General features: G+C 35.7%; 1 protein-coding gene across 1 annotated transcript; it reads right to left on the minus strand.

The window, feature by feature from the left end:
• Positions 1–9,101: 9,101 nt before the first annotated feature.
• LOC149781988 (NXPE family member 3-like) lies at positions 9,102–20,815 on the minus strand. The gene is made up of 5 exons (XM_089933393.1): positions 20,670–20,815; positions 17,957–18,131; positions 16,349–16,596; positions 16,016–16,068; positions 9,102–12,641 (listed from the first exon to the last, which is right to left on the minus strand). The coding sequence occupies exons 1-5, from the start codon at positions 20,792–20,794 to the stop codon at positions 11,878–11,880; spliced, it is 1,365 nt and encodes a 454-aa protein (XP_089789519.1). The 5' UTR covers positions 20,795–20,815; the 3' UTR covers positions 9,102–11,877.
• Positions 20,816–27,594: the final 6,779 nt, after the last annotated feature.

Here is a 27,594-nt window from a genome sequence, read left to right on the forward strand (position 1 = left end):
TCAGGGCCACCCACATCTCTCGAAAAGAGATAGACTTTCAATTGCCTACCCCCTTTTTTATATTTTTTTATTTTAACAAAAGACAAAAAAAACTCCCATGTTAAATTCCTCTTGTCCCTAAAATTGCTTTTTTCTCCCATGTTAAATTTCCCTTGTCCCTAGACAAGCCCAAAATCTATTCCCATGTTAATTCCCATTGTCGCTAAAGTGGCCCAGGGGTTTTCGTAATGTTAAATTTCCCATTGTCACCAAAGTGGCCCAGGGGTGTTTTTAATGCTAATTCCCATTGTCGCTAAAGTGGCCCCTTTCACTAATCATGATGCTTGACAGTCTCTTGCTTTCATGTCGCTGAGAAATCAATTACATCCATGTTGTAGAATAATATGGATTTATATTGTGTAAAATTCAGGACGCGTGCTGCCACAAGTGGACTAACAAATATTACAACAAAAAAATAACAGATCAGGAGTTACATGTAAGTATGAACGATGCTGTACAAAGAAATTTAAGTTTATTTCAACAGGCGGAGTTTTTTTTTTTAAAAAGGAGGTGATATTGCCGCGCAGTTAACAAAGTTACCAGGAACACCATGGGCTAAGTACCCAGGAGAAAAACACCTTCCAGGATATAATTATTGTGGTCCTGGTACCCGACTTGATAACCAAAATCAGCCGAGGCCTGGTGAGTATCCAGTAAATGCCATTGATAAAGCGTGTCACGCTCATGATGTAGCTTATAAAAGTAAAAACCTACAAGACAGACATATTGCAGATGTAAAATTAATTCATGAGTTAAATTCCATAAAAAAATTAAATCCTTCAAAGAATCATTAGCTAATTGGTTGGTGAAATCTGCGATGAAAAGTAAGCTTGTATTGGGAGCTGGTAATTAATCAACCGATTACTATCATAATGGAGTCGATTTATTATATTCCAAGGGGATACTGGAGGGTTAGAGCAGCAATTAGTAAACTCGCTGAAGCAGCAGGTGTCGAATGTTCTACTGCTGAAAAATGGTTAGCACGACAGGCAATATGGCAAATTTATCAACCACCGCCTAAAACAATTCAGTATGCACATTTTGATGTTAGCGCTCCTAATGAAGTTCATTTGGCTGATATTTTATTTTTACCACACGATACTATTGAAATTGGAAGATGTCGTGTAACATACAAATACGCGTTAACTGTCGTTGATGTTGCAAGTAGATATAAAGAAGCAGAGCCGTTATCAACAAAGACAGCAACTGAAGTAGCTTCTGTGTTTGAACGAATTTATCGACGTGGTGGTCTACGATGGCCACAGCTGCTACAGGTTGATCCTGGCAAAGAATTTCAGGGCGCAGTATCATCGTTGATGAAGCAACATAACGTCAAAATCAGACGAGGGCATACTGCAATTTATCGTTATCAGGCAATTGTTGAACGATTTAATTGAACACTTGCTGAGCGGTTATTTGGATATCAGTATGCGAAGGAAATAATTCAAGACAAAAGATCTCGCGAGTGGGTTGCAAGATTACTAAGTGTGATAGCTGCATTAAATAATGCAGTTACTCGAATAATTGCCATGAAACCCATCAATGCAATTACAAAAGACATATGCCAAAACAACGACATGACTTTTCAAAACAACCAGTGCTGGGTAATGTGACTGTAAGGTATTTATATGAACCCGGTGAACTTGAAGGCGGTAAAAAAAGAGCAACTGATCCTGTCTGGAGTATTACGACACGTAAAATTTCCAGCATGGTAAGATCCACGGGTAGACCCGCAATCTACAGATTAAATTCAACTGCTCCTCAACGTGGATTTACATGTGAACAATTACAAGTAATTCCTGAAGACACACAATTACCACCGTAATCACTTAACTAGCACCCCTACGTCGATTACACTCAAGACAGGTCAGCATCACATTTTCGCGTGTATGACCAAGACAACTATCTTTTCTATCCACGGTAAACTGTTTTGGATCATTATTTAAATATCGTCACAACATTACTGTATTACAACTTGCACAATGATTATTCTGCTGCTGTTTTAGCGCTATGACTAATTCAACATCTAGATCAAAGTCGCGGTTTTTTTTGTCACTTTGTTTATAGTCAGCTAATATTTTTATTGCTATATCACTATCACCTCGACATTTATAGAGGACATCATCAATGGTTTCTGTAGTGTCTATGACAATTCTCCTCAGCTGAGATATTCTTTTGACTCGAGACACTGCGAGATAAACTAAGTTTGACCATTCGACACGATCATCGGCGATCCAAACTCGCTTATCAGAGATTGTTAACCCTTGAGATGAATGAATTGTCATTGCGTATCCCAGTGTACATGGAGTCTTGTCCGCATTCAGCGCATCCTCAACAACACTGACATCAACCAAAACAACATCATTTAATACGAGATTCTGTTTCTCAGTCTGTCCTGGTATATCATTATCGATATTCTGTCGTCGTATATCAGCTGGTCTATAACACAATGGTACACGTAGATCTGAATTTTTTCTTTATGTAACTGAAATAACCCATGTTGAAGTGTATCACGAATTATCTTTCTACTTGCCACTATTAAATCATTTGGTCTCCACACTTGCAAAAAATCGTACATGGAAGTTTCTGAAATCATTTTACGCATTATTTCACACTGAATTTTATTCGGTTGTATTATGATTAATTTCTTCAAACTCCCTTAATTCTACATCAAGATATATATGATCATTAGTTATCTCCTCGTAATAATCTACAACATTCTTTAGCCACCCGTGTGGAGATAACCCAACAAACGGTTGTGGTTGACCATGATCACCGTACATTATTACAGCTGTATTTTTAAATAATAGCCAATCGAGAAACATTTTTAATGTATATAAATATACTGTACATATCTCATCCCAAATGATGATCTTTGGAATATATTTCTCTCCCATTCGATCAGGAGTCCATTCGTCTCCCTTCCATCGAAAAAAAGCTATGATAATTACATGATTTTACTTCTCGTTCTCTCATTTCTCTTGCGAGTCTCTGTGTAGGTGTTAAAACAACCATATCATCTGAATTCTGTCGAAATAATTCGATCACTCGAGATGTTTTACCCGAACCATCCGGTCCATTTATATAAAGAGTCTTGTGTATGGATACTGGATCATACGCGGACGGTGCAGATGATAATTCTGATATCTGATTATTTTTGTAATAAATTTCTTTGAAATCAACATTTGCGGATTCAGAATAATTATATAACATTTCTTGTTTTATTCTCTATTGACCCCACGATGCATCATGAGCAGTAAATTGAGTCAGTAATTCTGCATATTTTTATTCGATATAGAATGAATCCGTTGCAACTCTGACTGCAGTGGTAGGGAATCTATTTATCATCGATATAAATTTATAGAAACATAAGCGAGCATTGAGGATTCTAAATGAGTAAACTGAGGTGACTCACCATCAGTATAACTACCAATTGTACCTACTCTCGTGTTCCGTTAGACAAATAAGCGTTTTCTCGACTTACAAATATCTCTCTCTTTGTTGCATAGGCGGTATAAAATCATGTTTTGTTGACTGCCTACACTGGTATTTGCCTGAAGCGCAACAAATATATGTCGTGGTTTTGACACCCCCTGCTGTGATGATATTTGCCACGTGAACAAACCAGCTGCGTTAACGGGGTCACTGTCTGTGGTCATTGTAAACCATGATAACATCGATTTACCACCTGTGTTCATGAAAGAAAGTAATCGCTGTTCTTCAGTAAGCGATGGAGTCATTACTGGTATCCACAGTGACAGTTTTATGAGTGTTACTTTACCATCATCAACTGCAGCAGGATGCCATATTGCATCATTGTCAGTGGGTTTTCTAACAAGTACTACTGTGTGTTTAGCGCCGACTATAACCTTTCTAACATCTTTGCAAAATCCAAAATTATGAGACAGTGGAATTGCACATGAAAACTCCTCGCCAGCGTTTAACATTGCTCGACGTGTAGCAAAACCCAAGTTGAATTCTGGACTAACATTTATGACCACAGGCTCTACATCTGCGTCATGGGGAGGGGCAGTGTGCTTTTTTGGCCGTCTTATTGTATATTGATTACCATTAGGGAAGTCAGTTATGTCTTTTGCAAACATCATTGTTGGACCAGCCGATCTCGTATAGTCGTCGGAGTATCATGCAAGATCAAGTATCGTCGTGGCAACATCTACATTTTCAATGCACGGGTCAATATTTTTTTTCCATCAATCGAGTATGTAGCTCTACTAAATAACGCACTCATGCCATTGTTAACAAAACCAACTCGACCGCTAGCTCCGTATGCTGTATCATCTGCTTTTGTGAGTCTACCTTCAACTTCGATAAATGCCTCAGAGGGTAGGATATATCTACTTGTGTCCTGAACTTGTAATTCAATTCTTCCACGTGCGTCTGGTGTGCACGCATCATAAGAATACTACTGATAATCACGCACAGACTCATCTTTGAGAACTGGTGCATCCATGTCAAATGCTGGGTCGGATATACACTTGAACAGTTTTATTAATGTTGTTATTGTCTAACACGAAGACCACTTCCTGCTATCAGACTTGCAGTTATATTTTTTTTTCCTATTTCTTTAGCGGAAGGTACACCAGGCAACTCTGCTAGTTTTTGATTTGCAGCCTGATTTATCATTTTACTGACATTCGCGGGCATAACTTCGATGCTTGGTAATTTCACTGGTTGTTGTTGAACCACCTGCGGCGAACCTCCTTGACGTTTACGTATGAATCGTGCTATTCTGTCTTTGATTGCCGAAAACGCCTTTTTTTAGCAACGTTGCTGATTGCACCAGGAGCTTTTTTTTCACGAATAACGTCAATGGCTTTCATTGATAATTGTTTCGCGATTGGTGCTGCTTTGGGAGCCATTCTTGCAAATAATCCCTGGATAACATTACCGAGTCCATCTCCGTAATACGCGCTGTAAACAGGTAATTGTGAGTTTACTACTCTGACCATCACGGGTCTGCGGTAAGAGTTGTTTATGATCATCTTATTTGTTATTTATTCGTTTAATCGCTGTAGTAGCCGTCCGCGATTTCATTAATAAGTTCCCGATAAATATCGATGTCTATGATACCATCTTGAAATAATCGTCGACAGATATCAGCTGCTTCATTAATTATTTCTGGAGAATTATTACCGCTTCGTTTTCCTCCTATGAGGACTTCTAGTCGTTGCACGTCATCGAGAATATTGTTGGGACAGGTAACAAGACCACTCCCTGTAGTAAAACCACTTCCTGTAGGTGCATCGGGAAATTCTTCCTCTTCATCTGGATAGTACGTTTCTTTTTCCGTTTGTTGCAATGGTGAAGGAAGTTGATAGGAAGGTTTTTGCTGGGAAGTTTTTGTTTCAATTCTTGTTGTTTTTGTTGTTTTCGAGTTTCTTTTTCTTTTTGTCGTTGTTCTCGTTTTTGTTCTCGTTCCTTTTGTTTTTGTTCTTTTTCTTTTTGTTGTTGTTCTTGTTGATGTTTTTGAAGCTCATCATGAAATTTTACTCCTTTTGAAAATTCGGTATAAATAAAATCTTGCTTGTCTGTCTGATAAATGTTCTGATTTATTTTATACACCCAATCAATCCATGTGGTACGATTTACACCTTTAACATGTTCAGGTTTTAAAAAATCATCTCTCGACGGATAACTTGCGGCAGCAAACGCACCAAACTTGATTATATCATCAGGTTTCATTAGTTGAAATTGTTTGATTACTCTTATACCTCCTTCAGTAAATTTCTCCGTGAAACCAATTCCCCTTTCCCTTTGTTGGTTCTTCCGCACCTTCAGGTTGAGAAGGTGGTTGAGGTGCAGGTTGAGCTGCAGCTATATTAGCTGGAAGATCTCGTAAAATCTTTTTTGTTTTTTTAAGTTCTTTCTGCTGTTTTTTCAGTAGCCGTTGCGACTCTTTCAGTAACTATTGTGACAGGTCTAAACAATTGTTCTGTGCTTTATGCGAATTCAACTTGTGCTTTATGTCGCGCTTGTAGTTTTTCTTTTACATAAATTCTCAGTGCAATGTATTTCTTAATTGCTTCTAGTCGCTCTCGAGCTAATCTAGCTGTGTAAGATTCCTGCGCTGGTGGCATTATTTGTTATAATTTTATTTGATTATAGCAGCAGCGAGGGTGTTGTCTCTGCACCCCAGGTCACCGCCACGATCTTGTTTTTGCGATTTTCAGGAAGGCTTATTTTTACGATTCGAGAGTGAGTCAATTAGAGGCTGTTCACCCTCTCTGCTGCTTTTGATGGTGTATAAAAAGGGTTTCATTTTCTATCAATTCTTCGGTGTAAAAATTCTAATTTATCAATACGCAAACAATTCACTTTAAATGGATTTGTTGCATATGCCAGTTTGATGTTGTTGTTGTGATGTTAAGGTCACATTTAGTACATAATAGGCTATACATGGCGGCCAGTATAACTGGTGGAGGACGAACCCCAGAAATCCCCAATTAGAACCACTGACGGACGGGAAGTTACTGTCAAGCTTTCTCACATACCCACATTAGCTGAACCCGAAAATCGAACTATATATATATATATATATATATATATATATATATATATATATATATATATATATATATATATATATATATATATATATATATATATATATATATATATATATATATATATAGGGTACAACTAGACAAGTCCGCTGTTACAGACCGAATCAAGTTGAATATTAAATCTAGAATTAACGAAAGTTAATGGAACGTCTAGATTCAGTGGATTCATGAATTTCTGCCACTGGGATGTAACGTGATAATACAATATAATAAAGATCACGTGGGCATTCAATGCCGACTAATTCAGTAACGAGTGTCATTCTTTAGGATTTAATTACATGTACTTACAAATGTTAATAATTCACCGCTATATCAACATGCATCCACATTCATTTGTAAGGTTGCTATTTGCACACCCCGGGAAAATCATATACCAAAAATCGATGTTAAAGTACGTAGTCATTTTTTCTTGACTCGGGTTAGTACCTTACAAACATTGTAAAACTTCATAGCGATCAGTAATTTTCATCTGGGAGTATTTTGACGAACTAAAGAGGCAGAGAATCCAGCAATCAGGATTTAATAATTTAATAGACTTTATTTAGGCTATATTGGTATTAAATTTTATAACAATCATATTTAGTTTAATATTAGTAAATGCGCTTGAATAACCATGTTCACATACACTTGAAGCCACAGCATAAATTCCACCCAATGGATCTTAAATTTGTAAGATATATATATATATATATATATATATATATATATATATATATATATATATATATATATATATATATATACACATATTAGTCCATAGATACCATGGGATGACACCAACGAAAATCCGGTAGGTTCGTCATTTCATAGATTTTAGCCCGTATCTTGCTACGATGGTCGATCGATCGATCGATTGAGGCCTTCGGACATCTTCATATTTAATCGATTTTGAAAACATTATAGTATGTTCAAGAAAACAACAACAAAAAGAAAACATAATACATCACAGTATGTGTACCCTGTAACCGAGGAATTTTACTGTATAATGTTGTTGTGGTTGTTGTTGTAGGGTTTAACGCCATTTTTCAGCACACGATACACGATACATGGCGGCCAGCATTAATGGTGGAAGAACAACTCGAGAAAACCATAGAAAGAACCACCGACCCACGAGAAGCTACTGGTAAACTTTCTCACATACCCACATTAGCCGAATCCGAGACTCGAACCCAGGCAGACAGACGTGAGATGGCAGTGATCCGTAACGAAGAGCGCTTTAGACTACTCGGACGCTTGGGGGTCCCCGACTGTATAATGTCGACATGGTTGCAACTTTGTATCATTGATAAACACTGTAAATAAATATCAAGGAAAGTGCACGTGTATCGTTACGACGAACCATATTCTTGTCGGTTACATTTATGTAATTTCTATTTCAAGGTTTGAATTAAGCCCAAAATACTTTTCTCTCTCACTCCACATTTCTGCGTAATTTGTCCGTTATGCACGAGAGGGGAGGGAGAACATAAATCAGAAATTATTGTGATGAAAATGTGTACCATATTAAAATCATTTAGAAAACGAGGAGTAATAATACTTTTTATCGTTATTTTCATACGTCACTAATGAATAATGTGTTGGTACTCCATATTTGTTGGTACTCCATACCAGTTTTAAAAATGTAAAGTATCAAGGATAGAAAATATGCAGAAAACTTAGTCATTTCTTGAACTGATTTATAATTTCTAACCTGATTGTCGCCAATGGGTCCCTAACACTGTTTGGTTATGGCGTATCAACGCAAAAGGGAGCTATCAATGTAAAGAAGCTCGCTGTACATTTTCTGGTTCATATAATAGTCTATTTCAGTAAATCTGTCATCTGCGTCCAATATTTGTAATGTCTAGTTATACTATTTCTATAGCAAGCTGAACAAATAAAAAGGAGGAACTTTTATATACATGTGTTGAAAGAGATGTAAATCCAAAATGACTAACCTTTGTGCATTTTTACATTCTTGGTACCTTCTGTTTTTAAAGTCGATAGGGAGGGTACAAACAAACGGGATGGTGTGAGAAAACTTTAGTCTGCATCCCCAAGATTGAAGGAGACTTCGCTGAATGAATGACCACCTTAAAATATCTAGATATAAACTATCTAATTGGTTCTTTTAGTAATTTACTCGAATGAATTTTATTCCCAAGGAATGTTGAAATTGATCTGTGCTTTAATATATGCCCCCCAGTAAGGTTTGTGTATATCTTGTTATGATGTTTTATATCAGTCCGTAATCACATCGACGTATTAGATATGCATTAATAAATGTAACTTGTCTGGGTTGTATATTAGTCTGTAATCACATAGACGTATTAGCTAGGCATTATTAAATGTAACTTGTTTGGATTGTACATCAGTCTGTAAACACATAGACGTATTAGCTATGCATTAAAAATGTAACTTGTCTGGTAGACCATTAGCTTGATGTAGGACTAAGGCTAAATGCAAAATAGTAATAAATCATTGGGAAAAGTCAAGAAACAATAAAACAATACATATTTAATATACCAAAAGCTTCTCCGCATACAAATGATTTACAGAGTAAAGTTTTCTTTTAAATATTAGTCAAATATACACATGATTAACATTACATTAGATGAGGTCTCTTGGAGGACACAATATATACATGGACCAATATAATCCTTCTATACACGCGAAAGTGCATCTGCAATTCGAATATGTTTCCCATGATATGCCTGATGTTAATATTGTGTTCCTGCAACATCAGCCTCTACCTTAATAATCTCTGACTTTCGTTTTTCATCTTGCTAATAAAAGAAAGTAGGCTGTAATTAATGAACATAATAAACAGCGAAGGAGCTGAACTTGTAAGCACCTCAAAGTTTTGCAAAGCCAGTATCAAAGCTAAACATTCATTCTCGATTGTGGAAAAGTTTCTCTGGTGTTTGTTTAACTTTTTTAAAGAAAATAGCACACTCGATGATCTACACCATTTTTGTCTTTTTGAATCAATAATCTACCAACCCAAACATCACTTGCATCAATAAACATTTTAAGTGATTGAATGAAATATGGAGATTAACGAAGTTGTGCATGCTTAAGTATGGCCTTGAATTTTTTTTCTGACCAATGGAATTTGGTTTTCTTACTGAACAGACTAGTCAGGAGTTTAGCAATTATTGAAAAATTTCCAATAATATCCATCCATACCCACAAAAATAGCATCAGTTGCTTTTTAATAAATATGTACAGGGAATTCAGAGATGGTCCTGAACTTAACTTCGAAAGGTTTAACTTAACCGAATCCCACGATATGTCTTAGGAATGTAACACAAAACAAAACTCTTTTGTCGTAATTGATGTTGCAATTTTCAGCACTGATTCTCTCAAATAATTTGCGAATGGTTTCCAAGTAATATTTCCAAGTGTCGTTGTAAATGATGACGTAATCGAATACAGGTCTCAAATATCTAGACCAGATCGTCTTGTATTGTTAAATTCCATCTGGCGTAACGAATGCTGAAATTTCGTTTGCCCATTCCGTGTGTGGAATTTGCCAGAATTCTTTCAAAAGATTGAATTTGGTCACATTTTTTAAGTTCCAATTTCATCAATGCAATTAACAATTCTTTGCAATGGAAATTTCTCTTTTTTTTGGTCACACTGTTCACTTTCTATAGTCGATGCAAATGCGGAAAGTATCATCTGGTTTCGCACAATTATACATGGTGAACTCCAGCTACTTTTACTTGGTTCTATGAAATCATTCTCCGGCAAATAATGAACATCTTTTTCTTTTTTAAAAAAATTCCTGTTTGAGAGGATTTAATTTGTATGGACGCTGTTTCACAGGTGCTGAATCTAGATTTTCAACGTCATAGTATATGTTTTGTGTTCATGTTGGAGCATCTGGATCCCAGTGCTCATATTCAAATAATATCTGTTCTAGTTTACTCTTTTCTTGTAGATTAAAGACTCATAAACTTGTACTTGTGAATACAATTCAAAAGCAGGCTGGTACTTATAAAAGTTTGATTTGGTTCAGCCAAGAATATTAATTGGCAGAGGTCAGTGATAACACAAAAATAGTTCCAAAATGAGAATACGATAAAAAACACGGATCTAACATTAGTATCGTACGCTAGATCAATCACGACCAAATAAATAGGTATGTAATAAGACCTTATTACCTAGACTGTACAATGAAACGTACAACCTTTTTTCCTAGACTGAAAAGAAATGCTCAACCTTATTTAGTGGACTGTGCAAAGAAATGCACGAGCTTATATCCTATACTCTGCAAGAAATGAACAGCTTTATTTCTTAGACTAAACAACGAACTGCACAAGCTTATTTCCTAGACTTTGCAAAGAAATGCACAACCTTATTTCAAAGACTGTACAAGGAATTGTATAACCTTTTCTCCTAGACTGTGAAAAGAAGTTCACAACCTTATTTCATTGACTGTACAATGAAATGCACAACGCAATAGTAAGCAACACTCATTAATAGAGAAAATACTTTTTAATATACGATATGAAGGTTGATAAAATATTACAATTTGTCATTGTCGTCCAAGGAGCTCTGGTGAATTGCTTCGCCAGGGAAACGTGGCTAAATGTTCATGTGAAATTAGAAAAATAACACTGAGTTAATTTTTTTAGGTGAAAATAATATCCTAAGAAACATTGGATAAATCTTCAGGTGCAATAACATTCATATATTGCTAACTCACTAACAACACCGAAGAAGATTTCCCAAATGGCAAATAGCTTTTAAAGGTAAAAAAAAAGAGAAGAAAAAAAAGGAATGTGCTGTGTTTAAGAATATCATTTGGTTTTAAAATTTAACAGTTAATTTTACACGAAAGTATACTAAATGCCATTATTTGCAAAATCTATTTTAAGCTGATAAAATGATTATACAGGGATCTAACTTGTACTTGCAGATTAAAGACTGTAATAAACATGTATTTGCAGATTAAAGACTGTAATAAACTTGTACTTGCAGATTAAAGACTGTAATATTCTGTGAGCAATCAGCGTTCATCCATGGACTAATGCAAATATTGACCTCCTATGGATTGAACGCGTGAAGCGTGTGGCAAACAATATTTATATGCCACACATATATTCAACCACACCAGCTTCAATCAGAAAGCCTAAACTAATACCAGTCTATAAAGATCATTCACAACCAGTCAGGAAAATGCCTTCCTTCCTTCCTTTGAGTAGACATAAGTTGAATTGGCAATCATTTTCAACAGTGGAAGTAGAGAAACTAGTGCGTTATGAAATTAACATAGATAGGAAAACATATACTTAACCATTTCCTCAACATCCTCGAAAGGTGGATGGATATCAAATGTTTTCTTTGCATCTGTGAAATCTCTTATTTTCAAGAAAACAACTTTATCGTGTAAACCTTTAAACGCTTGGTGTGACATGTTATCAAACACAGAGTTAAAATAGTCTCCATTTAATGATAGAAAGGTGTGTGTTCCTTTCATGAAAATTTTAACATGCGGATTTCTCTGCAGAAGATGTGTTACGCTACTTGCTATTTTCTGAATTCTGTCCCAGAAAACATCCGGATGGTATGCTATGAAATGCATATACATATGTACCACAATTATGATGTTTTCATTAGGTCCAATTTCTTCCAGATACGCGGAAACGGGACGTAAATATCGTCTTGATTCCCACCTCGTCCCTACATTAAAGGGCATTGCGTTTGGAAACCATTCCATGGAGAAATCAAAATGTTCACATAGTGCTTTTGCAGGTTTGTGCCACTTGGTTGTAGACCAGCTTTCTGAAACTAACTTGCAGTCCAAGAGCTGTTCCAACTTTTGAAACCATTGTCGTGTTGTTGAGTCTCCAAATATTACGAGTTTCTTCCCTTTTAAGCACTTCTGTATCTTTGCGAGGTTTGTAAAGCCTTTGCAATGAAGTGGCTTCCATACATTGTTATAGTAATACCCAATGGGAGAGTGTTGATTCCAGGTAATAGCAGAATTCACGTTTGCACATTCAGGCACGTTCATGTAAATGATGGACGCTGAAAAGAAAGTGACAACTAAACTATAAATGAAATATTATCATAAGGTAGGATGGAAACAAATATCCATTAAAAAAACGCACGTGATATCGTGATATGGTTATTATGCCATGAAAGTACAAGGGAAATAACCACCCATAAAAAAGATGTCTCGCGCATGTGATATGGCGAATATGCCATGAAAGTATAATGCAAACAAACATCGGGGGAAAAAATGATGTCTTGAATGTGATAGGGCAAATATGCATCGTTGGAGTATTAGAAACAAAAGTCAATAAAACGCCTTGCATGTGATATGGTGAACTTGTGATGAAAGAGTAATTCAGCTACTTTCATCTTTTTAAGTGTTCCCTTGTGACATAAAACAAATAATAAAGCGGTAGGCTTCCCATATCAATGCCACTGCAGTCTTTACTGCATTATATAGATTTTCACTGTTTGTCAAACAAAATGTCGTCTAGAAACCACAAATCGATTTCTTTCAATATTTTCTTTCACCAAAGATAAAGAAGTAGAAAGCAAACATATTGACTATATTCATTTGAAAGAAATATGCTAACTTGAAAAAGTAATTCCAACTTATTTCAAGAAAACAATGACAAGTAATATATATATATATATATATATATATATATATATATATATATATATATATATATATATATATATATATATATATATATATATATATATATATATATATAAACTGATAAAGTATTATCCGAAACGACGATAAATACAGGAACTCCCACACTGCAAAACAAATGTCATTCGAAGCATCAAATAAACTTGGCATTCATTAACTGGCTACTGTAGATATTGAATCCTTAAAGCAAATAATTAAGTTCATTGCCAAAACAATTTAACGCAGCCAAATATGATGAATCGCATATATTCTTACCTATTGAATCTGCAATGAACGAAAAGGAAGTTAGTAGAATATACTATAATAATACTATTGTTGAAGATGACTTACATTTTGTTAGATGCCAGTGTAACTCAGTTTTACTTTAAAAACGAAAACTATCTAAAGCTACTGATTTATGTTTGATACATTCTCAGGAGTTCAAGTTGCAACACCAAATGCAAAAATATCCGAGATACCAAATACCTTCATACTAGACTCTCTTTACTATTGCGGTCGTCCATTAATTATGTGAACAAAATGGGGGGGGGGAGGGAGTTTGAAGAAGTTTGACAATTGTTGACATGGGGGAGGGGGAGTTCAAGATAAATTGACGTGAACAATGTTATTTTTTACAATAAATTTAATAAATCAAAAAATAGGAAATTAGTGCGTTGGTATGGCACACACTCGCTCGCCCGTCAACAGCCCACCAGTTTAATCCTAAACCGGTTGAGCTCTTGCCAAGGAAGTCATAGCCTTGCATCATCATATTTTGTTTTATTCAATATAGATTATAGACTGTAGACAGATTTTTAAGGGAAGCTGTTACTAAATTCAAAGACTGCACTGAGCCATAGACATCTAAATATTATAGCTATCCATGACTTCTATTAAATATCATCTATGTTATATGTATAGATGCTATATATATTGAAGTCCATGAGCTATCCCCTCCAAGGATGGATAACTGAGCCTAGGAAACTTGAGAGCTTGACTATTATACAGTCATCTTTAACATAATACATAAAATAAATTATGTAGCCTACACAAGCATACAACTTCTTCAACCAGATGCATATTCAACCAGATGCAGTAACCTTAATGCCTTACAAATATTGTACACTTTGATAACAGACTCTTGTTCATTTCAGGCAAATGTGCCCCCCCCCCCCCTGCATGTGCTGTAAAATTGCTGTAGCCTATATACGAAAATTAACATTGCCCCCCCCCCCCCGAAAAAAGTAAGAACAAGTCAATACTTTTCACAAATTGTAAAATGCCATGATGTAAATTGTTGCTAACCGATTCGAAGCTCGTACTTTGAGATTATCGCCGATAGATTCATTCCAATTCCAGTCTGCCAAACTAGTGAAGACCTTAAAGCACCACATGCATCTGAGAGCGACTTGCACAGATTTCCATCTCTTTTCTTCAATCAGTCTTTGAAAGTTGATAACATGAATCAGCCAGTATGCCCATTATAACAATTGAGGAACATTTGGCTTCCCCATGGGAAGATGATAGAAGCTAGAATTTAAACTCTCGATTTTTTCATGAATTCAAAGTGTTATAGTCAATTTGGAAATCTGTTAAACAAGTAAAAAAAATGTATCAAAATTTATTTGTAGACCTTTTAATTTCCATAATTCTAATTTTAGCATAAAAGCTAGCCGTATAAAATATTGTAGTTTGTAGGGGGTGGGGTGTAAAATTTTACTAGGGGGGTCACTGAAAGTTTGACAGTTGTTGACAAGTGGGGGGGAGGGAGGGGGGTTTAAAAATTTGCTTAAAATTTGTTGACATCATTAATGGACGTCCCCATTCCGATAGGTTAATGACATCGGTGTGTTTCTGTGATTCCGCTTTGCTTCAGTGAATGGTTTCTTCCTTATATATTTAATGTAACTTATGTATCCATTAAACCAGATGCTTGTTACACATTTTATGTTCTTTGTGCGTTTATGATACGTTTTGTTGCTATGCATACATTATTAGTTGCTTACCTACAACCCCCGATATACTTTTGACATTTCTGGTTGAGGCGATGCGTTGAACATTACTATTACATCTCATCGCCTACATCAGCAGACACAATTTATGAGTCAGGTAGTAAATGTTAATATGTTATCCAAAAGTCACGACATAGGAAGCAAGAAACTGTAAACAATTTACACCCAAAAAAATCCAAAAATTAATATTTAAATTTGACAAATTTTTAAGTGCACACTTACAACTCTTTACTTCCACCTCAGTGTTTCCATAACCACCCATACATTTTATGTTATTAGTGAATTAATGACATGGTTTTGTAGCTCTGTACCGTGCATACATTATTAGTTACTTAGTACATCCACGTGTTATTTGACATTGAATCGACGCATCAAACATAAGCATTTATATCTATATCTGATCATCGACAACATCCAGTACCGGATTACCAGATAGGCAGAGTAGCGCACCGGCCTAGGGGCCCCGTGACAACGGATCGAAATAATATTGATAAAACGTATTAGGAGATAATTTGCGAGGGGGCTCCAAGATTTCGACTGCCTAAGGGCCTAAGGACCTCCACAGGGTTTAATCCGGCACGGACAACATCAGCTTAAAGAATTTATGAGTCAGGTAGTAAGTGTTAAAATGTTGTACTAAACACTGTAACACAGAAAGTAAGGAATTGTAAACAAATTTAAACGACGATAAAAATATCCACTTTAATATTAAAATGAGAAAATTCGTGCATACTTACAACTCCTAACTTCCACCTCAATGTTTCCCGAAATAGAGATTCCATAACCACCCCTGGAAAAAAGTGATGTAGCAGTACATAATTATGGACGTTATCATGTAATTTTGCATAGAACCTTTCGACAAGAGGAACACGTGTAAGATCTTTACAATACCATCATGATACAAAATCTTTTTGTCTGATAAAAAGATTTTTGAAGAAAATAGAAATGCATACGAATATTCAAATTATGAAAACATTTACAAGAAAAACTTAAAGTTAATAGAGATTTATCTTATTCGGTATATATATTTTATCAAAAGACAGGAGAATTGTTAAAAACTAAACACTTACGGTGAGAGAAGACCTTTCTCTGCATCAGTCAAAGGAAGACCTTGACTTGGAGGCCTGTAGGTCACTTCCACCCAGTCGTGACACAGTAATTTAATATTGGAAGGTTTCCAGCAGTACCAGGACATACCGCCATTTTCCAATGTTAGATTACATAGTTCTCTCCCTTTAAGTACACGTGCCAATGGATGGCAGCGCGTAATTTCCTCTACGTCACCTGTCTTGAACTTCCCCATAATATATCCCACGGACTGAATTTAGAAAGGTAAAAATATAGGACAAAGTCTTCTAGAAGTAAATTTTTGTCTTTTTTAGAACAATATGTGCAACTTAAAATCTTGATCCTTCGGTAAAATTTACATCTACCGAATTCCAACGATGTAGCGCTAAAATGAGTGGAGAATTAGTGTTAGAAATGATAGACCTCATTATGTGGTCTTTGATTTAGCAGCTATGTATGATGTCATATCAGATCGAGCCAATCATCCAGTACTGAACAGGTGTATCGATGTAACGTTCATGCCAAATGAAAATAATATATTATTCGTAAATTTTATAATTACTGATAAAACATTTTCTATATTTTCTTAAGTAAAATTGGGTTGATTTTCAGAAAAATGTGTGATAAACTTCTTTAAGGACTATAAACTGCTCACTGTTGCACAGGTTAAATACAACAATGTTCGATCTACATTGACTAATCACAATTCCATGCATTTATTTTCTCTCCAACAAATTAGTATAAGTCACCCAGCTCAGTCTTTATACCCCTGTGTTGATATATATATATATATATATATATATATATATATATATATATATATATATATATATATATATATATATATATATATATATATAGATAGATAGATAGATAGATAGATAGATAGATAGATATCACTGACCAATACGGAATACGATGGAAGGTAGGTATAGCGCGATCGCGTCCATTTTTCATACTCAGTCTAGAAGCAGAGGAAACAGCTATTACATGTGACACACAGTAACAGTCCTGTATATATCTGCTGTTTAGAGCGACTGAACAAACATCAGAACTTTAGATTTGAATATCCAAAGTTTCACTCGAGGTTGCCTTTCTTAGTATCCAATCCCAGCTGAACTACTTGAATGAAAACGGATATGTTGGCTAAATATACTCCAAAAAGTAACCATGAAGCTTAACTTCGTTTTCCTTCAAGTAATCATACTGTCAAATTTGTTAACCAATCAGCTGCGTTCCTTCGGGAGGAAAGGCTCCCAGATCAAACTTAGACTTGGTATCTGACGTTCATAATATGACAAATTAGAAATGAAACATAACTGCCGATAAGGAATAAAATTATATATATATAATCCTACAATTAACATCTAAACCTGTTCACGTATGCGGTACATGGCCTTGATAGCTTCTCTCGTGTGATACAGAGTCACGTCGATTCGAGACTTTCCTTCCCAAAGTGCAACCAGTCTAGCAGTATAACTTCCGTTACCATTATCTATCACGTGGCCACTAGCATATGCTTTAAGGTCATCGTTGTAAACTCTAACTCTGACGTCATCCCCACCAATAGTCCTTATTTTACTGTATCCATCGAACAATTCAATAATTACTTCAATAGTTTGTCCTACTTCAAAGAGGCGCCTTTTATCTACCAGGTACATTCTCGAATTGTTTGCGAAGGCGGTCGTTTTAGGATCGGTTAAGGCGTCGTCTGGTAAGGTGAAATTTATTGGGAGAAATTCATGTCCTCCTATGATTGCAGATGATTCATCGCGACTCGAAAACCTGAAACAAAAAGCGTAATTTTAATGCATGTTTATATCTATAAATTACTAGCAATATATTCAAATGATTTATTGTGCTAAGTAAGCAAACAATCAGTCAAAATATGAAGAAGATTCGTCAGATATAGCAACGTGACATTATGCGATAATTAGAACAGACACTGCAGTAATGTCTCTTCTCGGTCGATTTAGGTGCTCGAGTTGATCCATACATAACGGGGTACAGCGCGCATGAAATAGGTATTATAGCACGCGATATCATATTTCAATGTACGTTAGAGCTCTTCAAGAGTGCGTATAGATTTTTCCCGATAAGGTCACTAGCAGACAATATTCAGCTCATTCAGCCTGGCAGTTTGTCCTATATACGACGACTAAAATTGACCGTTTTGAAAAAGTCACACTGAAGCAAAATCAACTAATAAATTACAAATATAGATACCAACAAAAAGTCTGATTTGCGGTCTTTTTATGTATGTATGTATGTATGTATGTATGTATGTTTTTTTATTATTTTATCTTCTAAACACCATATAAACTGAACGGAAATATGCCAGAATATCACAAATATGACTGTTGATGCCGTCATTTAGGCATCAAAGGCAGTAGTAACAGTTACTGAAAAGGTCTATATATTTTGCTTCAATAGATTCTCTAATTTCGTCTTCGACGATTGCCGTGTCTCAGGTTGGAAGAAATCTAGGACAGTGTTGTTTGTTCATCAAGACAAAAAGTATTTTATATAAAGAAAAGCATCTAATCATAATAATAATAAAAATACGAGAGAAAACAATGAAGAAATATTATTGAAGTAAGCCATTTTAACTTCTTTCTTCAAATCGTTGTTGTTGCTGTTGTTGTAGGGTTTGATGCGATTTTTCAGCACACGATAGGCTATACATGGCGGCCAGTATTAATGGTGGAGGAAGAAAACGGGAAAACCCCCAGAAAGAACCACCGACCCACGAGAAGCTACTGGCAGGCTTTCTCACATATCCACATTAGCCGAACCCGAAAATCGAACTAACGCGAACAGAGGTGATATGTCAACGAGAAATGCTTGTAAAAGTTTAGTTGAAATGACACACACACACACACACGCACACTCACACACACACATATATATATATACTACTAACGTCCCAAGTAACACCGGGTACATTTTCGGTTGAAATTAGATATATATGCTGCTAACGTCCCAAGTAACGTAACACTATGTATATTTTCAGTTGAAATCTGTGACTCGAACCCACGCAGACAGAGGTGAGATGGCAGTGATCCGTAACGGAGAGCGCTTTAGACCACTCGGTCACTCGGGGCCCCTCTTTCTTCAAGATTATAGCATTCCTAATTAAAATTATTTAGTAAAACACAAAATAATAAGATTGTAAAACATTACTTCTCCTTGGTTATATACTGAAAGCCCGTGCTCCATTGTTTTGTCAAAAGAACTGAACGTACGTATATATATATATATATATATATATATATATATATATATATATATATATATATATATATATATATATATATATATCAATATCAACAAAGACACCTTTTATCCTAATGAATTGTCCTTGTAATATTCACTGGCAATTAGACATATTATTCAGTATATTCATTACAGTAACTGTTAGAAGTATGATACAAACAGTACGCAAACAACGGGCAAGGACAAGGAATAAAGCATTCACATGACCTTTACATACATACATACACTGAAAGCCCATGCTTCATTGTTTTGTCAAATATGTGAAAGGTTAAATATTTTCCTCTAGTTACATTAGCGACATATATTGTGGATTTTAACAGCTCATACTGAATTCAGTATAAATTTAACTTTCGGAATATACATAAAATAAGCGACCTTTTCATTTTTACAAACAAACATTGAGATTACCTTTTGAAAATGGATGACACTTTGAGTCCTCGCTTTATTTATTGCTCTACTTCTTTTCTTAGAACTCATACTGTTAGTCAATGTTAGAATACAAAGCGGTTTCTTTCTTGGATATAGTTAAACAATACTTCCTTTTCTTTGGTTCCAGGTTCAATAGAACCTTCCTTGTTTTTGGTGTGTCGTTAAACAACTTTTTTTTTGATAGGTAATCTCATCATTCTTAAGTCATCACTTTACGCGCATGGAATAGGCTCTTTATCGTCTTCTTTTCTCCAGATTATGGTAATCGCGCACATACGTTCCACTTGCGAGTTCGGGGATGTAGGAAAGCCCGATGCGCTCTCCAGCATGTCGTAATAGGCGAGTAATGGAGACAAGTGCTGAGTGGGTGCATAGCTTTACATGCCGAACTTACGATTCATAGGGGATGGGGTTGTAGGTGTGAATTCTACCATCATATCAACCTGGGTCAGCTACCGTTGTGTATCATTTGGTAACGCTCTTTATTCCGACCTCCTGGTCACTAATGTTGCGGTGCCGTAAAACACCAAAAGCCAAACACATAAACGTACACACAACAACATATATTTTTTTCTCTCTAAAAAAACACAACAAACTTGTATCTGCTAGCATACAAACCTTTCTTTCCCGATAGAAACTATCAGTGGACCATGTCGATATCCAACATACACAGTGGTAAAAACAACGGCAAGGATAGCAAATAAATGAAATTTCCGGAAGCGTGACGAATACCCGTCCGACATTTTTATTATATCCTGAAACAAAGTAAGTTTAAAAGTATAAACAAACTCATCCAAATTTCATATTTAATGAAGATAGATATGCTTTAAATATAAATATGGCACAATTTCATACAACGGCTAACAAAATAATGGTCCTATCTATATTCAGCTTAAATATGCTACAGTTTGATACACCGGATATATATGCCGTAAGGATGAACATGCGTTACAAAATACAAGGATTAAATAATATTTCGTATATTGAAGAGGAATAAAAACGTTTCAATGTTCATAAAGGTTGCAGCAAGTTTTATTTCAATGTTTCAAAGTTGATTAGATTTTTAGCAATATTCAGTATTACTGCCCACCACTGTCTACAACTGAATTTCAATGCAACGTAGTTTGGCTATTGTCCTTGAACAGCCAGTCATTGACCATTCTCTGCACATTAAGATTGTGTTTGTGGAGATAAGAGAACAATGTCTTGCTATCGAACAAAGGTCTACGGACAAAATACAATTATGAAATGATTACATACCGTGACTGTTAGAAGTATGATGCAAACAGTACGCAAACAATGGGCAAGGACAAAGAATAAAGCATTCACATGACCTTTACCTACCTACCTACCTACATACATACATACATACATACATACATACATACGATATATAAATAATATAGATACATGGTGGTTTCAAGCTATAGTGCATACCTAATTTGAAGATGCAAATTCCTTCGCCCCGGCCCCTAAATTAAGTGCAATCCATAAGAAAAATGGCTAAGTAAGAGCAACATAAATGTAAACTGAGATAAACAACTTATCGGTCAACTATAAAATATACTAATAATTGCAAACAAAAAAAAAAGATAAAATGTATATTAGATACTAACCTGACACGAACAAAGTTTATATGGACTGAACATGTGTCTTTCGTTGATTCGTGATTGTACCTGTTTAACTACTCGGTCTACAACGAGCTGACGTTTTTCAAAGGCATGTCAATTTTCCGCCCTCCTGCTTAGAGTGCATTGTAACATAAACCAAGTATTACATTTTGTGTTATTGTTAAAGCCCCTATGCCGCCGTTTATAATAATTTTCACCACTGTTTCAGTCTAACTAAAGTTTGGAAGGGAGTAAATGATTTACTACAAATGAAAAACAAACAAACATTGAGATCAAGTTGGTTGACTATGGAATAAGTAACCAGTTACCGATTCAATAAAGAAAAAGTAACCAGTTACTAATTCCTAATGCAAACATTCTCATATCCAGTTGGCTACTTATTCTGTATTCGTGATTCAATAAGTAATTGGCTACCACTTACTTATTGCCAATTAAAAGAAACCCTTTATCAATATTAACACTCTTCAGGGCATTCATCGATATTAGTCTAATCCAAATAGAAAAAAAACGAGCTATTTAAAGCTGAATACAGAATGAAGAAAATTCGCCTAGCAGATTTCGAAAAATAGGGAAATCAATACATGGTAAGCATAACAAAGTCCACAAAGGATTAACACATACATGCTATTTATTTTTGTCTTTTTATTACCTTGGCTTGTTTTTTTTATATATATAAAAAAAAAATAATTGTTGGAATATTTAAATGCTGCATCATGTTTCATTAGCGCTGTTTTTTTCTCCTAAAACTTTTCAAAATTGAGCATTTATTTGTAATTGGTGTCAAGTTGACAGAGCACCACAAAATACATTATATTCTGGAATGGTCCTAATCCTATTGATATAATTGTAAATTTGGATTTTGACATCAGTTATTTCATAATTTTAAAATTAGTTATTGGGAATCTAATTTTTATTATGGACGGTTTCTAAAAATTATTTTAACTTTACGAAATGACAGGTCGAAACTGTTCTTTAAACCTCTACAATGAAGATTTTGATTTTGATTTAAAAGCCTCTTTGACAGAATCTATTTAGGGATCTGTTCATACAGAAGGAAAAAATTGAAGAATATTCGTCAAGACGATTTCGAGAAATATAACATGAATATATAGTAGGTATAACAAAGCCCATAATAAGATTACTTTTTCAGTCCATTCAGTTCACCTCTAAAATTATTTTGACGTGGATCGTTTTTTGACAGTTTGTACGTAGGGATATATTTCACTTCCAAAGGAAGGATTGCCGAAGTTTGGAAAAATATGAGAATCTTTATGTATACCAGCACCATAAAGGCGTTACAGTCTTTGAACAGATTATAGTCCAATTTTGCGATGTGTGAACCCCTACTTTGATAATTTTGATTTCCACATCTGTTTCAATTCCTATTTAGGGACATTTTCCATAAGTAGCCAAAGTTTTTTTTTAAAGAATTGGTCCAGCCGATTTCCGAAAATTGGGAGTGAAATAATCAGGGAGCTTTACAACATGTGCTGTAAAAGGATTAAATATTATGTATACACACGAGAATTAGCGAAATAAGGGGAAAGTTATGGATACTGGGTATGAAAAACACGTCTGATGTGGATCGATTTCATCGTATTTCGCATTAACTAACCCCTTCAAAATGGATCTTGATTTCAACGGCTCTTGGACAGTGTCTTGTTATGTATTTGTTTCAACAGTAGGAAAAGTTTAAAGAAAATTCGCCGAGCCGTGTGTGATAAGATTTAGTCTTGTATACACATCGACCCAAACATCACCTCTTCAAAGAGTTCTGAGATTGACCCATTTTTTTTAGGAGGAAAAAAGCCTTTACAAATTTCTTCGAGAGGATTCAGCGAAATAAAGGACAACTTATGGGTACCGGGTGTGAAAATCAAGTACAATGTGAACCGATTCTATCATTATTTTGTATTAACTGAACCAGTACATAGAGGATTAGGATTGCAATACCTCTGAGAGAGCTTCTAGTTACGGATCTGTTTCAGTAGTAAGAAAAGTTTGAAGAAAATTTGTCTAGCCGATTTCGACAAATCGAGAGCTCGATATATGGCAGATATAATAAAGCACACAATTAGATAACCTTTTCAGTCCATATTTGGACCCTACATTTCACCCTTACATATGAATTTGACATGGATCTTTCTTTGCTAGTTTTTATGTAGGAATATATTTGACTCCCAAAGAAGTATTGACGAAGTTCGAGGAGTGGAACACGAAGCATAGGAGGGTCTTTATGGATACCGAAATTATTGAAGTGTAGTATTGCTCGAAAACATTTTAGCCAAACTTTCAGATGCGTGAACACTATCACAATGCATTTTGATTTCAACTCCTCTTTCAGAGTTCATATTTTGGAATGTGTTCTAAGAGCAGCCAAAGTAAATTAAAAGTATATGGATGGGGGAATAACACACGCAGCAAGAGGATTTAATCTAATGTATACACATGGACTCTAACATCCCCTCATTAAAGAGTTCTACCATGGACCCAGTGTTTAGATTATATCTCAATATATGTTCGATCAACAAAAGTAATAATCTTAATGAATTTTGTCGAGATGAATCAACAAGATAAAGGGCCTGTTATGTGTACCGGCTATGAAAATCAGGTACAATATAGATCGATCCTATCAATATTTTGCAAGAACTGATCTCTTACTTGGACGATTTGTTTTTACTTCAGCACCTCTTGGACAGTTTCATAGTAGGGATTTTTCCTAACTTTTGTAGGAAAAGTTGAAAGAAAATTCGTCGAGTCGATTTCGAGAAATTGGGGGCTCGATACATGGGGAGTTACACAACTTGCCTCAAAATCATTACATATAACATATACACATGGGACCTGACATCACATCTTTAGAGCGTTTTGACATGGACCCTTCTTTTAAATTTAATCTCTGGGCATATGGTCGGTCCATAAAAGAAGTCTTGATGAAATTCGTCTAGACGAATCAGTGAAATAACGGTATAATTATGAATATTGGGTGTGAAAAACCCGCAGAATGTGTAGCGGTTCTATAAATATTTAATACTAACGGAACCCAAACTGAGAGGATTTTAATTTCAACTTCTCAACCCGCGCCCCATCGACCAGTTTGCCGCGAGGGCGTCTGGTACCTCCACTCCATCCTACCTGAACAACAGTGAATAAACGTCTCAGCCAGTGTTACGTATTTAGGCTCGAATAAACAGTAACACGGAAAGAGTGAAAACAACAAGCTCTTTAAAAATTAACAAATAATTTATTTCCCTGGAAAAATTCTGTAAATATGAAAAAATAAGAACGGTTTCAAGAATCAAATCCAAAAATAATCCAGGAATTAAATTGCAAAAGTCCTAATAATAAAATGTTCTAATAATTTCAAGTTGCTGATGGAAAATCCAAGATGGATGACGATGACGTATGCTGTAGTCAGTACTGTGCTTATCTACAGTTCCTTGTATAAATACAAATAATGGCACTCCGGTGTTGTTGGAAATTCAGATTAAACTTGTAAGCAATGTCTTTCCAAAAATTATGTATGACCACTTCTCAAATATTTCCAGAGAACAAAGAATTAATGCTTTTGAAATCTTTTGAAATCCAAATGATCTGAATATAATTAACTCAAAATCTGGCAAAACAAAGAAAATAACTTGATACCAAGTGTAAAAGCCCGAAAAACTAATCTCTCTCTCTCTCTCTCTCTCTCTCTCTAAACATCTCTATTAAGACTAACGAATGCGTAGTTGTGGAAAAACCAAAATTGTGATATCATAAGGGGGTGGGTGGGTGTCACGTGATCATGTTTATATCACGTACACAGAATATGGCCTTGATTAGACCAATGATTTTCTCTAAGAAATAAAAATAAAAAAGTTGTTTACATCTTAAACACAAAGCCCCATCATGACCTTGGCAACAGCCAATCATTTAAAAATAAAATAGAACTGTGTTTACTAATTTTGAATCAAGGTCAGCTTCTAGGCCAACACCTGGTGTTTACGAAAGAATGATTCAGGTCAACCAATTTTCTGGAAAAATATCATCTCCAGTGAATAAATTTACATTACAATAGCATGTAAGAAAAATAAAATAAAATTAAAACTGACAAACAAACAAATTATATATATATATATATATATATATATATATATATATATATATATATATATATATATATATATATATATACATTACAAATGACTATTAGCTTTAACTACAACCTACAATCATGGATTAAAGTTAAGCACACAATATTGATATACATAACAGTGTTCCAGCTCCGTAGGAGTTAGAAGTTGTGTTCGCGTGAGTCAGGGCGAGGGATGTGTACACCGATCACAGGACATTAGGGAACAATACAAACGCATCCTGACTGAGCGGCTGTTTGTCACCAGTATTCGATGGCATTGTTGCTTTTCTACCTTTCGAGACAGGATTTTCCGGGCGAAGCGTATAGTGGGCTTGGTGGCTGCCGGCTGCGGTGGTGTTCCTGAAAGGCGAGTTTACCTGCCTTTCAAGCACAAGATCGGTCGGAATCATTCGTGCCACACTCGTGGCGCCCTGCAGATTGCCTTTAAAGGTCAATGAGGCCAAACCTTGGCACACGGGTCCTGGTACGGTAATTGCACGTGTATGGGGAGATTAAGAGTGGGACGCGCTGTGTTTCAGTATCCTAGTGGTCGCTTGAAACATACGGACTGACCGACCACTTTGACATCTCGGGCCAGCTCTCTATGCGTCATTTTTCGTTCGCAATGGGCTGGCTGATAGTGGAGTCGTTCTAAACTAGGTGAGGTACTCGTCAAACTGCCCGTACAACCCCTGGGCTGTCAAGAGGTGGGAGTATGCGCAGGTCATAAGTCCGTCCGGCGCAATCAACGTCTTCCCGTTCAAGGATAGGTTCGTCTTACTGAGGCCTAACACTCCTACCCTAATATGGTCGCTGCGATAGCGGCTATGACATGGCAGAGTTCTTTTCTTCTGCAGATACAAGAGATATACGCCGTGTCGATGGTCCGCCTTAAGTGTGGCCAGCCCCACACCAATGGCTTTCTTGATATTGGTGCTGTCGGCACACAGAATCGAGTGCATCTTGTAGCGCAGGCCACGAACTCGGCAATTTCGGTTCCATTGCAATCACTCTGGAACCTTGCTAAGACCTTGTTGGCATGATGCAAAGGGGATCGCCTACTCGTGTCCTACATCCTTGGCCATGTTTCCATACAGATCCTCCATTTCCAAGAATAACCGCAGGCTGTCAGTCGTGGTTATTCTTTTCGTTGGTCCAAAATAACCATGGAGATTAAACTCTCAAAGACTTTAAAGAGGGAATGATATATATGAAAAAGTAACTCTCAAAGACTTTAAAGAGGGAATGATATATACGAAAAAGTGAACAGTGATTCTGATTTCAAATTCCTATTTTGTTTCTATGCTCAGTCTGCAGATGTATTTAATGTGTTTGGATTTTGTTTGAATGGAACTTTATTGAAACTATTGGAATTACAGAATGTTCATACGACGGTCTGGACAAAAGCAGCATTTTGGGATTATTGTTTTTTTCAGTGCCATTGTTGTACATCAGTATATTCAGGACCTGGTATTCATTGGGAGCACTCTGTTGTTTTCGACCTGTGATAGAACCTTTTGGACAAGTTTGAATGTTCGTTCACAATACCATAAGTTCCTCTTAAATTTTCATTTATAACTTAAACAATTAAATTATTCTTTAAGTTTTGACCAAATTTGTTGGCTTTTCTTTCGGCGTGTATTATAAACATCGCCCATTATTTAGACCCCCAATTTCCCGAAATTGGCTAGACGATTTGTTTTAAAACTTTTGAACAGATCCTAAATAGGAACTGTGAAACGGGGTTAAATCAAAGTTCTCTAAGTAGGGGTTTACGCATCGCAAAAGTTTGGCT

The sequence above is a fragment of the Sinohyriopsis cumingii genome, chromosome 15 (assembly GCF_028554795.1).
Source record: "Sinohyriopsis cumingii isolate HCF-2022 chromosome 15, ASM2855479v2, whole genome shotgun sequence".
Classification (NCBI taxonomy): domain Eukaryota; kingdom Metazoa; phylum Mollusca; class Bivalvia; order Unionida; family Unionidae; genus Sinohyriopsis; species Sinohyriopsis cumingii.

Bases quoted from the DNA above. Each gene is read 5' to 3' on its own strand.
- LOC149781988 (XM_089933393.1), bottom strand. From the start codon at position 20,794: ATGTCGGACGGGTATTCGTCACGCTTCCGGAAATTTCATTTATTTGCT. The intron at 16,069-16,348 runs GTAAGTGTTTAG...ACTTTTTTCCAG, and splicing joins GAGAAAGGTCTTCTCTCACC to GGGTGGTTATGGAATCTCTA. The intron at 12,642-16,015 runs GTAAGTATGCAC...CTTTCTTTTCAG, and splicing joins TGAGGTGGAAGTTAGGAGTT to CGTCCATCATTTACATGAAC.